The 12,331-nt window shown below is 46.7% G+C and overlaps 1 protein-coding gene across 5 annotated transcripts in view; it reads right to left on the reverse strand.

The window, feature by feature from the left end:
• LOC144680035 (desmoglein-2-like) overlaps positions 1-12,331 on the reverse strand; it is a 78,318-nt gene that overhangs the window by 52,891 nt on the left and 13,096 nt on the right. For all 5 annotated transcript variants that reach the window (XM_078541137.1, XM_078541136.1, XM_078541135.1 and 2 more), the window contains exons 2-4: positions 8,695-8,800; positions 6,339-6,544; positions 4,818-4,949 (exon numbers count right to left, since the gene is read on the reverse strand). In XM_078541137.1, coding sequence (XP_078397263.1) covers positions 4,818-4,949; positions 6,339-6,544; positions 8,695-8,800 — 444 coding nt within the window. The remainder of the gene's footprint in view (positions 1-4,817; positions 4,950-6,338; positions 6,545-8,694; positions 8,801-12,331) is intronic.

A 12,331-nucleotide genomic window follows, 5' to 3' on the forward strand; every position in this document is an offset into this window, starting at 1 on the left:
GGAAGATGGCACAAGCTGAGGAGACACAAAGGTAATCAAGTATGTTGGTACAACCCTTTGTAGGTGTTAGCCGTGACAAATTCCCAGGAAGCCTTCTCTAACTCTAATTGCTGATAAGCGTGACTCAAATCAAGCTTCGGGTAGGCTGCCCCACCTGCCAACTTGGCATACAGGTCTTCGATTTTTGGTATGGGGGGGGTCTGTCCAGTTTAGCCACATTGTTAACTGTCAATCTGTAATCTCCACAAATTTGGATACTTTGGTCAGGTTTAGGTACGGGGGGCTATAGGCGCTGCCCACTCTGAGGACCGCACAGGTTGTATAATGCCCAGTTTTTCTTGTAAGGAACATATCTTTTTATTTCCTGTTGGACTGTGGATTAGAATTACAATGGCTGCAAGTTGAAAGACATGTCCATTGGAACAGGATGAGAGATATATACAATGTTGCAGTCCTGGAACAGTGTGCTATGAAAGACAGGATGGTGCCGGAAAGGGCTCCTGGACCAAGGGAGCTGCTTGGCAATGTTTTAATTGGCTCCTGATCAGGTTGTGTGTGAGAAGCAGTTGAGCAGAATAGCTCCAAGCCTGAAAGCCTGTGTGTGGAAGATTCCAGTTACTCCACAATAATAGCTAGCTGTTTTTTTTTTCTTCTTCTCATATCTCTACAACCTGCTCTCTCTCTGAAAACCCCTGTCAAGAGGCAAAGGGGAAAATCACTGCTAGAGACATTGAAAGGCAAGTGCTCATCCAGTGAACTAAATACTGAAAGAGCTGGAAGACCATCTCGTGTCATCAACAAAGAACTGAAAGGCATTTGGAAAACCTGGATCAAAATTAACCCATCGAATCCTGTACTCCAGAATTGGTGCTGTTTTATCCCACCCTTAAGATCCATGTTTTTATGTGTCTTGTATGTGTGTGTGCGTTTCGGGATTTAAGAAGGGGCTAGAGTTTAAGTTATAGTGCTAGAAATTAGCTGTTCATATTTCTTTCTTTTGCCACTGGTTAATGACAGTTTGTTCAATACACCGTTGTTTACTTGTTAAGTTTACAAACCTGGTGCTCGTATTCTGTTAACCTAAATTAAACAGTTGGGGCAATCCGATGGTTTGATCAAACTTTTTCACATTTGTCATGGCTGGGGGCACAGCGGGTCCTGATATTACAGTGCACTATCGCCAGTGAGCTGTGACACTCCAATCTGTCCAGTTCGGTTTCGACCCTTTCCCGCAGCGCATAAGATACTGGTCTTGCCTTCACGAGTTGCGGGGTTACCTCTGGATGCACATGAACCTTTGCCTGCAGCCCCTGGATCTTCCCAAGTTCAGCCTTGAAGACTGAGGCATATTGTTGTATAGCTCTGGTATTCCACTTGCTCTTAGCAGGAAGATTTCAGCCCATTCTAACTTAATCTCCTTTAGCCAGTTTCGCCCCAGGAGGCTTGGCCCTTCACCTGCTACCACCATCAAGGGCAACTTCGTTGATTCGCTTCCGTAATGGACAGTGTCGCGGAAAACGGAGTGAACACTCAGACCCAGGTGGTTTGTCTCGGAAGCCTTTATTGAATCGTGATATCACGGAGAGCCCAGCAGCATACAACAGAGCTAGCCGGCACTCTGAGGAAGCATCAGAGTACACACATAGTTATAGTAAAAGCGTGCGTAACAGAGGTCATACAAATTACAAAGTTGCTTGACCCTTAGTAATTAATGACATTGAAATTTTATCTTTGGCATGCATACAATTGTTCTATCTTAGCTTATAATTACTCAGAACCTTGAGTAGTTATGCAAAACCTTGAGTCTGGCGACTAGTCATCTGGACAGACAACAGATAGCGTGACTAGGCCCTGTCTCATGTGCTGATAACAGACATCCTAACTTTGTTTCAAGGACTCTTGGTAGCTTGTTCATGATACTTGTTTTTCTTCCTTCACAATAGCTGACAGCGCAGGTTTGTCTGCTACTGGTGCAAGGAGACTTCGTTGTAGTATTCCACTATGGTTTTAACCACTTAACCCTTAGTTACCTGTAGATGTATTTTATTCTCCCACAGACAGTAACTCTACTTATGCCTTTGGCTTGGATGTCTTCGCCCTCTTATTCACTTTTACTGTTACATAAATTGGTTCTGTTTTCCCTACCTTCAAATTAAATAATGGACAGAATTCTCCGGTTGGCGAGCGGGGGGGCGGGGCCCGCACGCCGACACGTAAAATGCCTCGCAGTGACATCAGGCGTGCGTCCCGACATCACTGCGCATCATTTAGATTGTTAGTTCGGCGGGGGAGGATGAGGTTTCATAAAGTGTTTTAAAACGTAATAAAAATTTTGACATTAATTCTTGGACAATTCCCAGCTCATGTGACAGTGTCACATGAGGGGAACATGCTTCAAAAGTTTATTCCTTCCTTTATTTGAACTTACACACGTCAAACAGATCTTCCTGAGGCAACCTCCGTGCCTCGGGGAGATCTCTGCGCTCTTTTGCGTGCGTGCGCGAAAGAGCGTAGGGAAACACTCGGGGAAATCCCCGCCCGCCAAGGGAGCAGGCAGTGCTTCTGGGGCGCGCGTCATGGTGGGCGCCCATGTAAAATGGCAGCGCATCCCCCGATCTGGGGCGCCAATCGGGTTTGCGCCAGCCTCCGCCCGCCATCCTGCAGAACATGCAGAAAATTTTCCCCAATGAATAAATATCAGAATTTGTTGCTTCGGGCTCTTCGTTGCTGTAAATCTTAGGGGGTTTTTCTCTTTTGTTTGAAAGTCTGCCTGATTCTTTCCTTACACTGTCTCATTATGTGCCCATTTCGATGACAATAAAAACATTTGACGTTTTTAAACTGACAGCCATTACTAGTCTGCTTATTTTCCACCTCTGTTGTAATTATTCCTCATTTTCGCTCCGGAGTCAATTCTTTTTATTTTTCTGCTAGTGGTGGCTGTTTCCTGCTTCGTGCCCTTTTCAGCTTGAGCTTCCCACCCAGAGTGGAGGATGGCGCCATTTACCCCCGTATGGCTTTTGAATCCCTTACTGCGCTCTCCGTGGCCAGTGCTATCGCTAGGGTCTTTCACAAAATCCAAATTTGTTTCAGTCAGTAATCTCTTCTGAATCGTGCCCTCATTCACACCGCACACTGAATGATCTCTGAGCATGTCACGTAAAGATGTACCAAACTTGCAATGTTCTGTCAACTGTTTCAAACCTGCCACATAACGAGCAACTGTCTCCCCCCGGGGCTCTATTCCTTAAATTAAACTTGAAACATTGCATCATTACCGAGGGTTTTGGCTGGTAATGACCCTTCACCAGTCCACCAATTCATCAAAACGTTTGGAATCTGGGGCACTGGGTGCCATCAAACTTCGAATTAAGCTGTAGGCTTATTCCCACTTGTAGATAAGTGAATTGCTCGCCTCTTCTCTTCCCCTGTAATGTCGTTCACTTGGAAATAGAACACGAGGCATTTGATATAACAAGACCAATCGTCTGTGGCTAGATCGAAAGGATCAATTCTTCCAAATTGCAGCATTCTGTGAGGCGATTACTTTGATGATTTGGAAATTCTACTTACAATTACCGTGTGAGGTATAGCACAATTTTGCTTCTTTTGGTTCCCTCCATAATTTTACTCTTGATGCTTGTTCGTTGTATCTTTTTCTATCCTTGCTTTTTCCTTCTTTCTACTTGTCGCCAGTTTGTTGTGTCCTTGTCACAAGTTTGTTGGGTCTCCACTCCACCCTTGATTTATCCTCGCTGCCAATTTGTTGTGACTTACGAGTCACGATTTTTGCAAGGTGACCGAATTGGTACTTTAGATAGAGTAGTTCTACAGACATTTCTTAGGTGCAACACATTCTGTTTATTTACAAGGTACTCAGCAGCTTCACATGTGTGTTTCTACACCAAACTCTATCTACATACTCCTGCTGCTCACTTGCAGACTACTGACATCCAACTAACTACTAAGTAACTACAGTTAGCCTGCCCTACTCTACTATTGGTTACACAAGATCATGTGATCTTCTTTTATAACATTCTTCTTAAAGGTATACAACACATTCAATAAAAACATAGTTACCACACATTTCAAATATTTATCCAATTCCCTTTTGAAAGATACTGCTGCCACTCTGTAGGGAAGTATATTCCAGACCACAACAACTTGTTAAATTAATACATCAATGCATCATAATCTTACATAGTGACATGCTGTGTAGATGCAAATCTACGACTCAATGAAATCATTGTCAGAACATGCAATAAAACCAAGGTGTGTCAACCTGTTCCTTCAAAGATTTATATGTATAACCTCCCAGGTCTCCTGGTTGGTACAACCCCTGTTGTTATGGAATGTGAGCATCACCTGCTAGGTCAGCATTTATTGCCCATCCCAAACTTCCCTTGAAAAGGTGGTGGTGAGCTGCCTTCTTGAAACACTGCAATCCATGCTCTGTACCATCTACAAGATGCACTGCAGCAACTTGCTAAGCCTCTTTCGACAGCACCTTCCAAATCAGTAGCTTCTCCCACCTAGAAGGAGAAGGGCAGCAGATACATGGGAACACCACCACCAGCAAGTTCCTCTCCAAGCCACTCATTATCCTGACTTGGAAATATATTGGCCGTTCCTTCATTGTCACTGGGTCAAAATCCTGGAACTCCCTTCCTAACAGCACTGTGGGTGTACCTAGACCACAGGGACTGCAGTGGTTCAAGAAGGAGGCTCACCACCACCTTTCTCAAGGGCAACTAGGGATGGGCAATAGCCAGCGAAGCCCACTTCCCGTAAATGAATCAAAAAAAAAGCTTACTTACAACAGCAATCGGATTGTGGGTTGGTTGCTCATGTTCAACAATGTCAAGTGGTGGAATGACCCACTCTCTCTTCTGCCGCCTGGAGCTATGTTTTGCTGGGAAACGAATAACTTGAAGGCTCCTCTTAACAAGCTGCAACAACAAATTGGAAACCGCCTCGGCTTTAGAAAGCCCTTCAAGTTTGCTAAAGAAACATCACAGGAATGGATTCAGAGGCTCAATTATTTTTATCTCCAGAGGGTCAAGTTGCTTCGCGAACAAAAGACTATTTCTTGACACTGGATCGAATTCTTTTCATTCCAATAAGCATATTTTAGCCTCCCTACAAAAACAATGATACCAAGTGAGGCCAACAAGTATCCAAGGGATAATTGGGAGGGGGTGTAGACCTCCCCGGACATGAAGGGAAGGGGCAAAAGGAGCATATGGAAAGCTTGTCCCATCATGGATAGGCCTAATTTATCTGTGAGGGATCGGTTCTGGAGTGACGGGCGGGTAATTATAATGTTTAAGTAAGCTGCATGCCCTGGATTTCAATTTCAATTTGGATTTAATGGCCGCTGGCCAGATTTCCTAGTATCAGCAAAGCTGGTAACTGAAGAGAGGGGGCGGCTGCTGGATCCAGTGGGTCAATATCTTTCCAGCACTGCTTGTGGGCCAGGGGGGAGCAGGAATACTTCCCAATGCCACCACCCCCTCCCCTCCCTCTCCACGGCAACCCCACCAAGCTAACCTGGCACGATCTGTTTCCCACCACATCACCAAACCCGTAACCTGAGCCCACCCTCACTCAATCCCTATTCTCCCGTGATGTCTCATTCAATGCCAGCCTCACACCGATCCTCTTCAACCCCAGCAACCTCCCTCTCCACCGCCATCTTCCCTCCCCACTCCTCGCGGCACCTGGCAATTTCTCTTCGCATCTCGTCCCGTGACCTCCCTTCCCTACCCCTGACCTCAGCAATTTCCCTTCGCACCCCACCCCACCACCGCCTCCCAACGATTTTCTCTCCCTCATCGGCGATCTCCTTTTCCACCCCACCGCCCACCGGTGCTTTCTCTCCCCCACCCCATCACCGCAATCTCCCTTTCAACTTGGCACTCCCCCTTCCACCAGCATCCCTCACTCACCAAACTGTCTACACCCGCTCCCCTCCCCCCACGGTCCCCAGAGAGTGATCACCTGGACCAAACTCCCCCAAGTCATCATCTCCCTCTCCTTACCACACCATCCTCCCCCACAGCATTCTCCCTTCCACAACCACACTCCCCACCTCCTCCATTCCTCACCAATCCCTGATCTCAAATGTCATAGACCATGACCATTCCTAGCATCTCCCGGCTATTGCCATGTGGTTCAATCGGCAGCCAGCCTCGCTATCTGGCGGGAACCGGAAGAAACAAATTCAAACGAGAACTAGGATGTCTGCGTCTCTCATATTTCTTGGCTGGTGACAGTCTCCCCTCCCCCCGCTGCCTCCTCGCCTCTCTGCAAATCTTGGGAGCCCAGCAAATTCTCACCTCGGTCTTTCTCGGAGCGATTAACTGGACATCCACTGCCCACGTTTCGTGAGTTTCCGAGTCTTCCGCCGACACTTTGAACTTGTGCTTTGGACCAACGGTCTGGGGCTGAGTCACACGTACAACTCCAGCGGGATCCACTTCAAAGCTGTTATCGCTCGTTCTCAATCGAATGTTCCTCCCCAAGGCACAGTCTTGAAATTGCACTAGAAAATTGGATCCAGGATTAGATTCTAGTACAAAAACAAAATGCTGCAGGTGCTAGAAATCTGAAATAAAAACTGAACACGCTGCAAATACTCAGCGGGTCGAGCAGCGTCTGTGGAGAAAGAGAAACAGAGTTAACGTTTCAGATCAGTGACCATTCATCAGAACTGGGAAAAGTTGGAGCTTAATAGGTTTTAAGCAAGTGATGGTGGGTGGAGGGCAGTGGGGGCAGGAGAACAAAATACTTACTGTGGAAGGCAGGGGAGATTAAATGGGAAAAGAGCTGGGGGTGCAAGGCCAAAGCGGGTTGGTAATGGGACAAGTAAGGAAACTAAAGAAGTGACTAGAGTAGGTGCGAATAGCAGGATAATGAACAGCTGCCCTCCAAAGGGCTGAATGGCCTCCTCCTGCTCCTACATCCCTAAAAGCAAAAGGAAAACAGGAGAAAAATCCAAAGGAATAGGGAACGATACAGGGGCAGAGATTATGGTCAAAAATGACTGAACTCAATATTGAGTCCAAAAGGTTGTAAAGTGTTTAATCAAAGGAGCCTTCATATTTCAGATCCGCCCATGGTTATTGATATCTCCACTGAAGTGTGCCTTGAGCCCCTGTCCTTCCCGAGATCCACACTCAATGCCACGTTTTTTTGGGCACTAGGGAATCCAAAAGATATGGGGACAGGGCGAAAGAGAGAGAGAGCGATCTTGATGTAGCAGGTCAGCCATGGTCTTGTTCAATGGTGGAGCGAGCTCAAAGAGGCACACGGCCAACTCCAGCTCCCATTTCTAATGTTTCTTAATCCGGCATGCAACCATGAGGAGGATTACTGGCTGCACCTTTTCTCATTTGGTTTAAACAAAAACCCTCTTTTTTTCAAGCTTGTCCTGTAGTGGGAGCATCGACACTGGAGCCCTTGCTGATTATTCTCACTTCTAACCAATAGAAACCTGCTCTACCAACTCAGCGGACCCAGTAAATACCCCAGGGTTCAATCCTGAGATATATCAGATGTGTCCAGGGCCTTGTATGCGGCCCATCCAGAATATTTACATCCAATACAAGGGGATGGCTTCATCATTACTTCTATAAAAATAGCTGTTTCCTATGAGCTCATTGTACAAGGACCAGAGGGCACAGGTTTAAGGTTTTATGCGAGAGATGCAGGATGTGATGTGAGGGGAAACTGTTTTTTTTTTAACGCAGTGGGTGGTTCTGGCCTAGAACTCACTGCCGATCAGGGTGGCGAAGGGGGAGGTGATCAATGATTTCAAAAGGAAATCGGAGAAAAACAAACTTGCAGGGCTACAGGGATAGAACGGGACTGACTGGATTGCTCTACAGAGAGAGCTGCATGGACTTGATGGGCCAAATGGCCTCCTGTACTGTAAAGACTCAGTGATCGTTCAGCAAGTAAAATGGAGAAATTGTACAACTATCCATCCTGCCAGGATGCGCAATAACATTGAGGGAGACAAACTTACGGTCACCTTATGTATATAGTGTAGTCAATTTGTCTACCTTAATGAACCATGGAGATGTTACAGCACAGAAAGAGGCCATTCAGCCCATCCTGTCTGTGCCAGCTAAACAAAAGCTAGCTGCTCATTCCTTGGCCTTGCGGGTTACAGCACTTCAGGTGCAGATCCAGGTACCTTTTAAGTGAGTTGAGGGTTTCAGCCTCAACCATCAATCCAGGCAGTGAATTCCAGACGCCCAATACCCTCTGGGTGAAAAAGATTTTCTTTATGTCCCCTCTAATCCTTTAACCAATCACTTTAAATCTGTACCCCCTGGCAACCCTCTCCGCTAGGGGAAACAAGTCTTCCCTGTCTACCCTATCTAGGTCCCTCGTAATTTCGTACACCTCAATCAAGTCACCCCTTAGACTCCTCCGTTCGAAGGAAAACAACATTAGCTTACCAAATCTTTCCTCATAGCTGCAATTTTCCAGCCCTGGCAACATTCCTGTAAATCTCCTCTGTACCATCTCCGAAGCAATAACGTCCTTCCTGTAATGTGGTGTTTTATCACTCTCGCCATGAAAACCTTCGAATAACTTTTAACATTGCTACCATTTTGGAGGGAGGGAATGGTAATGTGTATGGAAAACCAAATACATCATGTTTGCATCTCAACTGGGACTCACCTGTAAGAACAATTTCCCCTTTGGAAACACGTGGAGCAATCTCTGCCTCAACTCTACGTCTGGCAAATCCTCTTTCGCAAGAACATTGTGCGACCTCATAGTAAGTCTGGAAGAAGATTACACACGTGCATAAAAAAACGTTTACACATTTAGAAGATGATAGATTTCACATCCGCCAATCCCCCTCGTTCAATCTTTGAATGTTACTCTCACCTTCCACCTGTAGGTAACCTTGTTTCAAACAGAGAGCAGTGGACATTTAATCCTCTGACGTCATTTTATTGCTACGCAGCCTTCACCAAATGCTGCTGTACGCAAAAAGAAGATTCCAAGATACAAATATGAGGAGGCTTCAAGTTACATCTTCAAATGACCTTCCTTCCATCATAAGGTCAGAAGTGGGGATGCTATCTGACAATTGCACAATGCTCAGCACCATTCGCGACTCCTCAGATACTGAAGCAGTCCATGTCCAAATGCAGTAAGTCCTGGACAATATCCAGGCTTGGGCTGACAAGTGGCAAGTAACATTCCCACCACACAAGTGCCAGGCAATGACCATCTCCGACAAGAGAGAACCTAACCGTCGCCCTTTGACATTCAATGGTATTACTATTGCTGAATCCCTCACCGTCAATATCCTGGGAATTACCATTGACCAGAACCTAAACTGGACTAGCCATATAAATATTAAGAGCAGGTCAGAGGCTGGGAATTCTGTGACGAGTAACTCCTGACTCCCCAAAGCCTGTCCACTATCCACAAGGCACAAGTCAGGAGAGTGACAGAATACTCTCCATTTGCCTGGATGAGAACAGATTGAACAACACAAGAAGCTGGACACCATCCAGAACAAAGCAGCCCACTTGATTGACACCCCAGTCACCACCTTAAACATACACTCCCTCCACCACCAACGCATAGTAGCAGCAGTGCATACTATCTACAAGATGCACTGCAGGAATTCATCAAGGCTCCTTAGACAGCACCTTCCAAACCCATGACCACTATCATCTAGAAGGACAAGGGCATCAGGTGCACGGCAACACCACCACCTGCAAGTTCCCCTCTAAGCCACTCACCATCCTGACTTGGAAATATATCACCGTTCCTTCACTGTCACTGGGTCAAAATCCTGGAACTTCCTCCCTAACAGCACTGTGGGTGTACCTACACTACATGGACTGCAGCAGTTCAAGAAGGCAGCTCATCAGCGCCTTCTCAAGGGCAACTAGGGATGGGCAATAAATGCTGGCCCAGCCAGTGATGCCCGTGAAAGAATAAATAAAAAAGATCAGAAAGAAAACCAAAGGTGAGAGCAATATTTGAGGAATAAGAAAGACTGTATAACTGTATAAGGGTGGTGGAATTCATTGACTTTCTTCATGAGGATCAGCTATGGCTCAGTGACAACTTCCAGATTCAGGTGAATAGACTGAGTTCAAATCCCACTCCAGAAACATGAGCACAAAATCTAGACTTGGTTGAACTCAAAGAAGGCTCCTCTGATGGTGCAGCCCACCCTCAGTACTTCATTGGGAGTGTCAGTCTGGATCTGGATTTTGTGCTCAAGTGTCTGGAGTGGGACTTGAACCTACGGTCTTTTTGTTCATGGGATGTGAGCGTCACTGGCTAGGCCAGCATTTATTGCCCTTGTTCAAGGGTCAACCACATTGTTGTGGGTTTGGAGTCACATGCAGTCCAGACCAGGTAAAGACAGAATATTAAAAACAAAAAGCTAAAAGCTACTGCGGATGCTGGAAATCCAAAACAAAATAAAAACAGAATTACCTGGAAAAACTCAGCAAGTCTGGCAGCATCGGCGGAGAAGAAATCAGTCAACGTTTCGAGCCCTCATGGCTCTTCGGCAGAACTGAAGCATAGTTTCTTCCTTGAACAGAGGCCCCAACAATCCCCATCCACCACTACTCTCCTCCGTCTGGCTGAACTTGTTCTCACACTGAACAATTTCTCCTTTAACTCCTCTCACTTCCTCCAAATAAAAGGTGTGGCTATGGGTACCCGCATGGGCCCCAGCTATGCCTGTCTCTTTACGGGGTATGTGGAACATTCCTTGTTCCAGTCCTACTCCGGCCCCCTCCCACAGCTCTTTCTCCGGTACATCGATGATTACTTCGGTGCTGCTTCATGCTCTCGTCGGGACCTGGAAAAATTTATTAATTTTGCTTCCAATCTCCACCCCTCCATCATCTTCACATGGTCCATCTCTGACACTTCTCTTCCCTTCCTTGACCTCTCTGTCTCAATTTCTGATGATAGACTGTCCACCAATATCCATTACAAGCCTACCGACTCCCACAGCTACCTCGACTACAGCTCCTCACACCCCGCTTCCTGTAAAGACTCCATCCCATTCTCTCAGTTCCTTCGCCTCCGTCGCATCTGTTCTGATGACGCTACCTTCAAAAACAGCTCCTCTGACATGTCCTCCTTCTTCCTTAACCGAGGTTTTCCATCCACGGTCGTTGACAGGGCCCTCAACCGTGTCCGGCCCATATCCCGCGCATCCTCCCTCACGCCTTCTCCTCCTTCCCAGAAACATGATAGGGTCCCCCTTGTCCTCACTTATCACCCCACCAGCCTCCGCATTCAAAGGATCATCCTCCGCCATTTCCGCCAACTCCAGCATGATGCCACCACCAAACACATCTTCCCTTCACCCCCCTTGACGGCATTCCGTAGGGATCGTTCCCTCCGGGACACCCTGGTCCACTCCTCCATCACCCCCTACTCCTCAACCCCCACTTATGGCACCTCCCCATGCCCACGCAGAAGATGCAACACCTGCCCCTTCACTTCCTCTCTCCTCACCGTCCAAGGGCCCAAACACTCCTTTCAAGTGAAGCAGCATTTCACTTGCATTTCCCCTAACTTAGTCTACTGCATTCGTTGCTCCCAATGCGGTCTCCTCTACATTGGAGAGACCAAACGCAAACTGGGCGACCGTTTTGCGGAACACCTGCGGTCTGTCCGCAAGAAAGACCCAAACCTCCCTGTCGCTTGCCATTTTAACACTCCACCCTGTTCTCTTGCCCACATGTCTGTCCTTGGCTTGCTGCATTGTTCCAGTGAAGCCCAACGCAAACTGGAGGAACAGCACCTCATCTTCCGACTAGGCACTTTACAGCCTTCTGGGCTGAATATTGAATTCAACAACTTTAGATCTTAAACTCCCCCTCCCCCCATCCCCACCCCGTTTCTTTCCCCCCCCACCCGCCTTTTTTTTTAATAATTTATATAGATTCTTCTTTCCCCACCTATTTCCATTATTTTTAAATCTAAAACTAAAACCTTTAGTCTTTCCACCCCACCCCCACTAGAGCTGTACTTTGAATATCCTGTTTTCCATTCTTAATTAGCACTTTTCTCAGACAAAGACCACCACCTTCAACACCTCTTTGACCCTTTTGTCTCTGACATCTTTTGATTATCTGCTCACACCACACCCTCAATGTGTCTCTTCCCCCCCACCCACCTTAAACCAATTTATATTTCTCCCTTGTTGAAACTATGCTTCAGTTCTGCCGAAGAGCCATGAGGGCTCGAAACGTTGACTGATTTCTTCTCCGCCGATGCTGCCAGACTTGCTGAGTTTTTCCAGGTAATTCTGTTTTTA

This window comes from Cetorhinus maximus, chromosome 4, assembly GCF_964194155.1.
Source record: "Cetorhinus maximus chromosome 4, sCetMax3.hap1.1, whole genome shotgun sequence".
NCBI classification, from domain to species: Eukaryota; Metazoa; Chordata; class Chondrichthyes; order Lamniformes; family Cetorhinidae; genus Cetorhinus; species Cetorhinus maximus.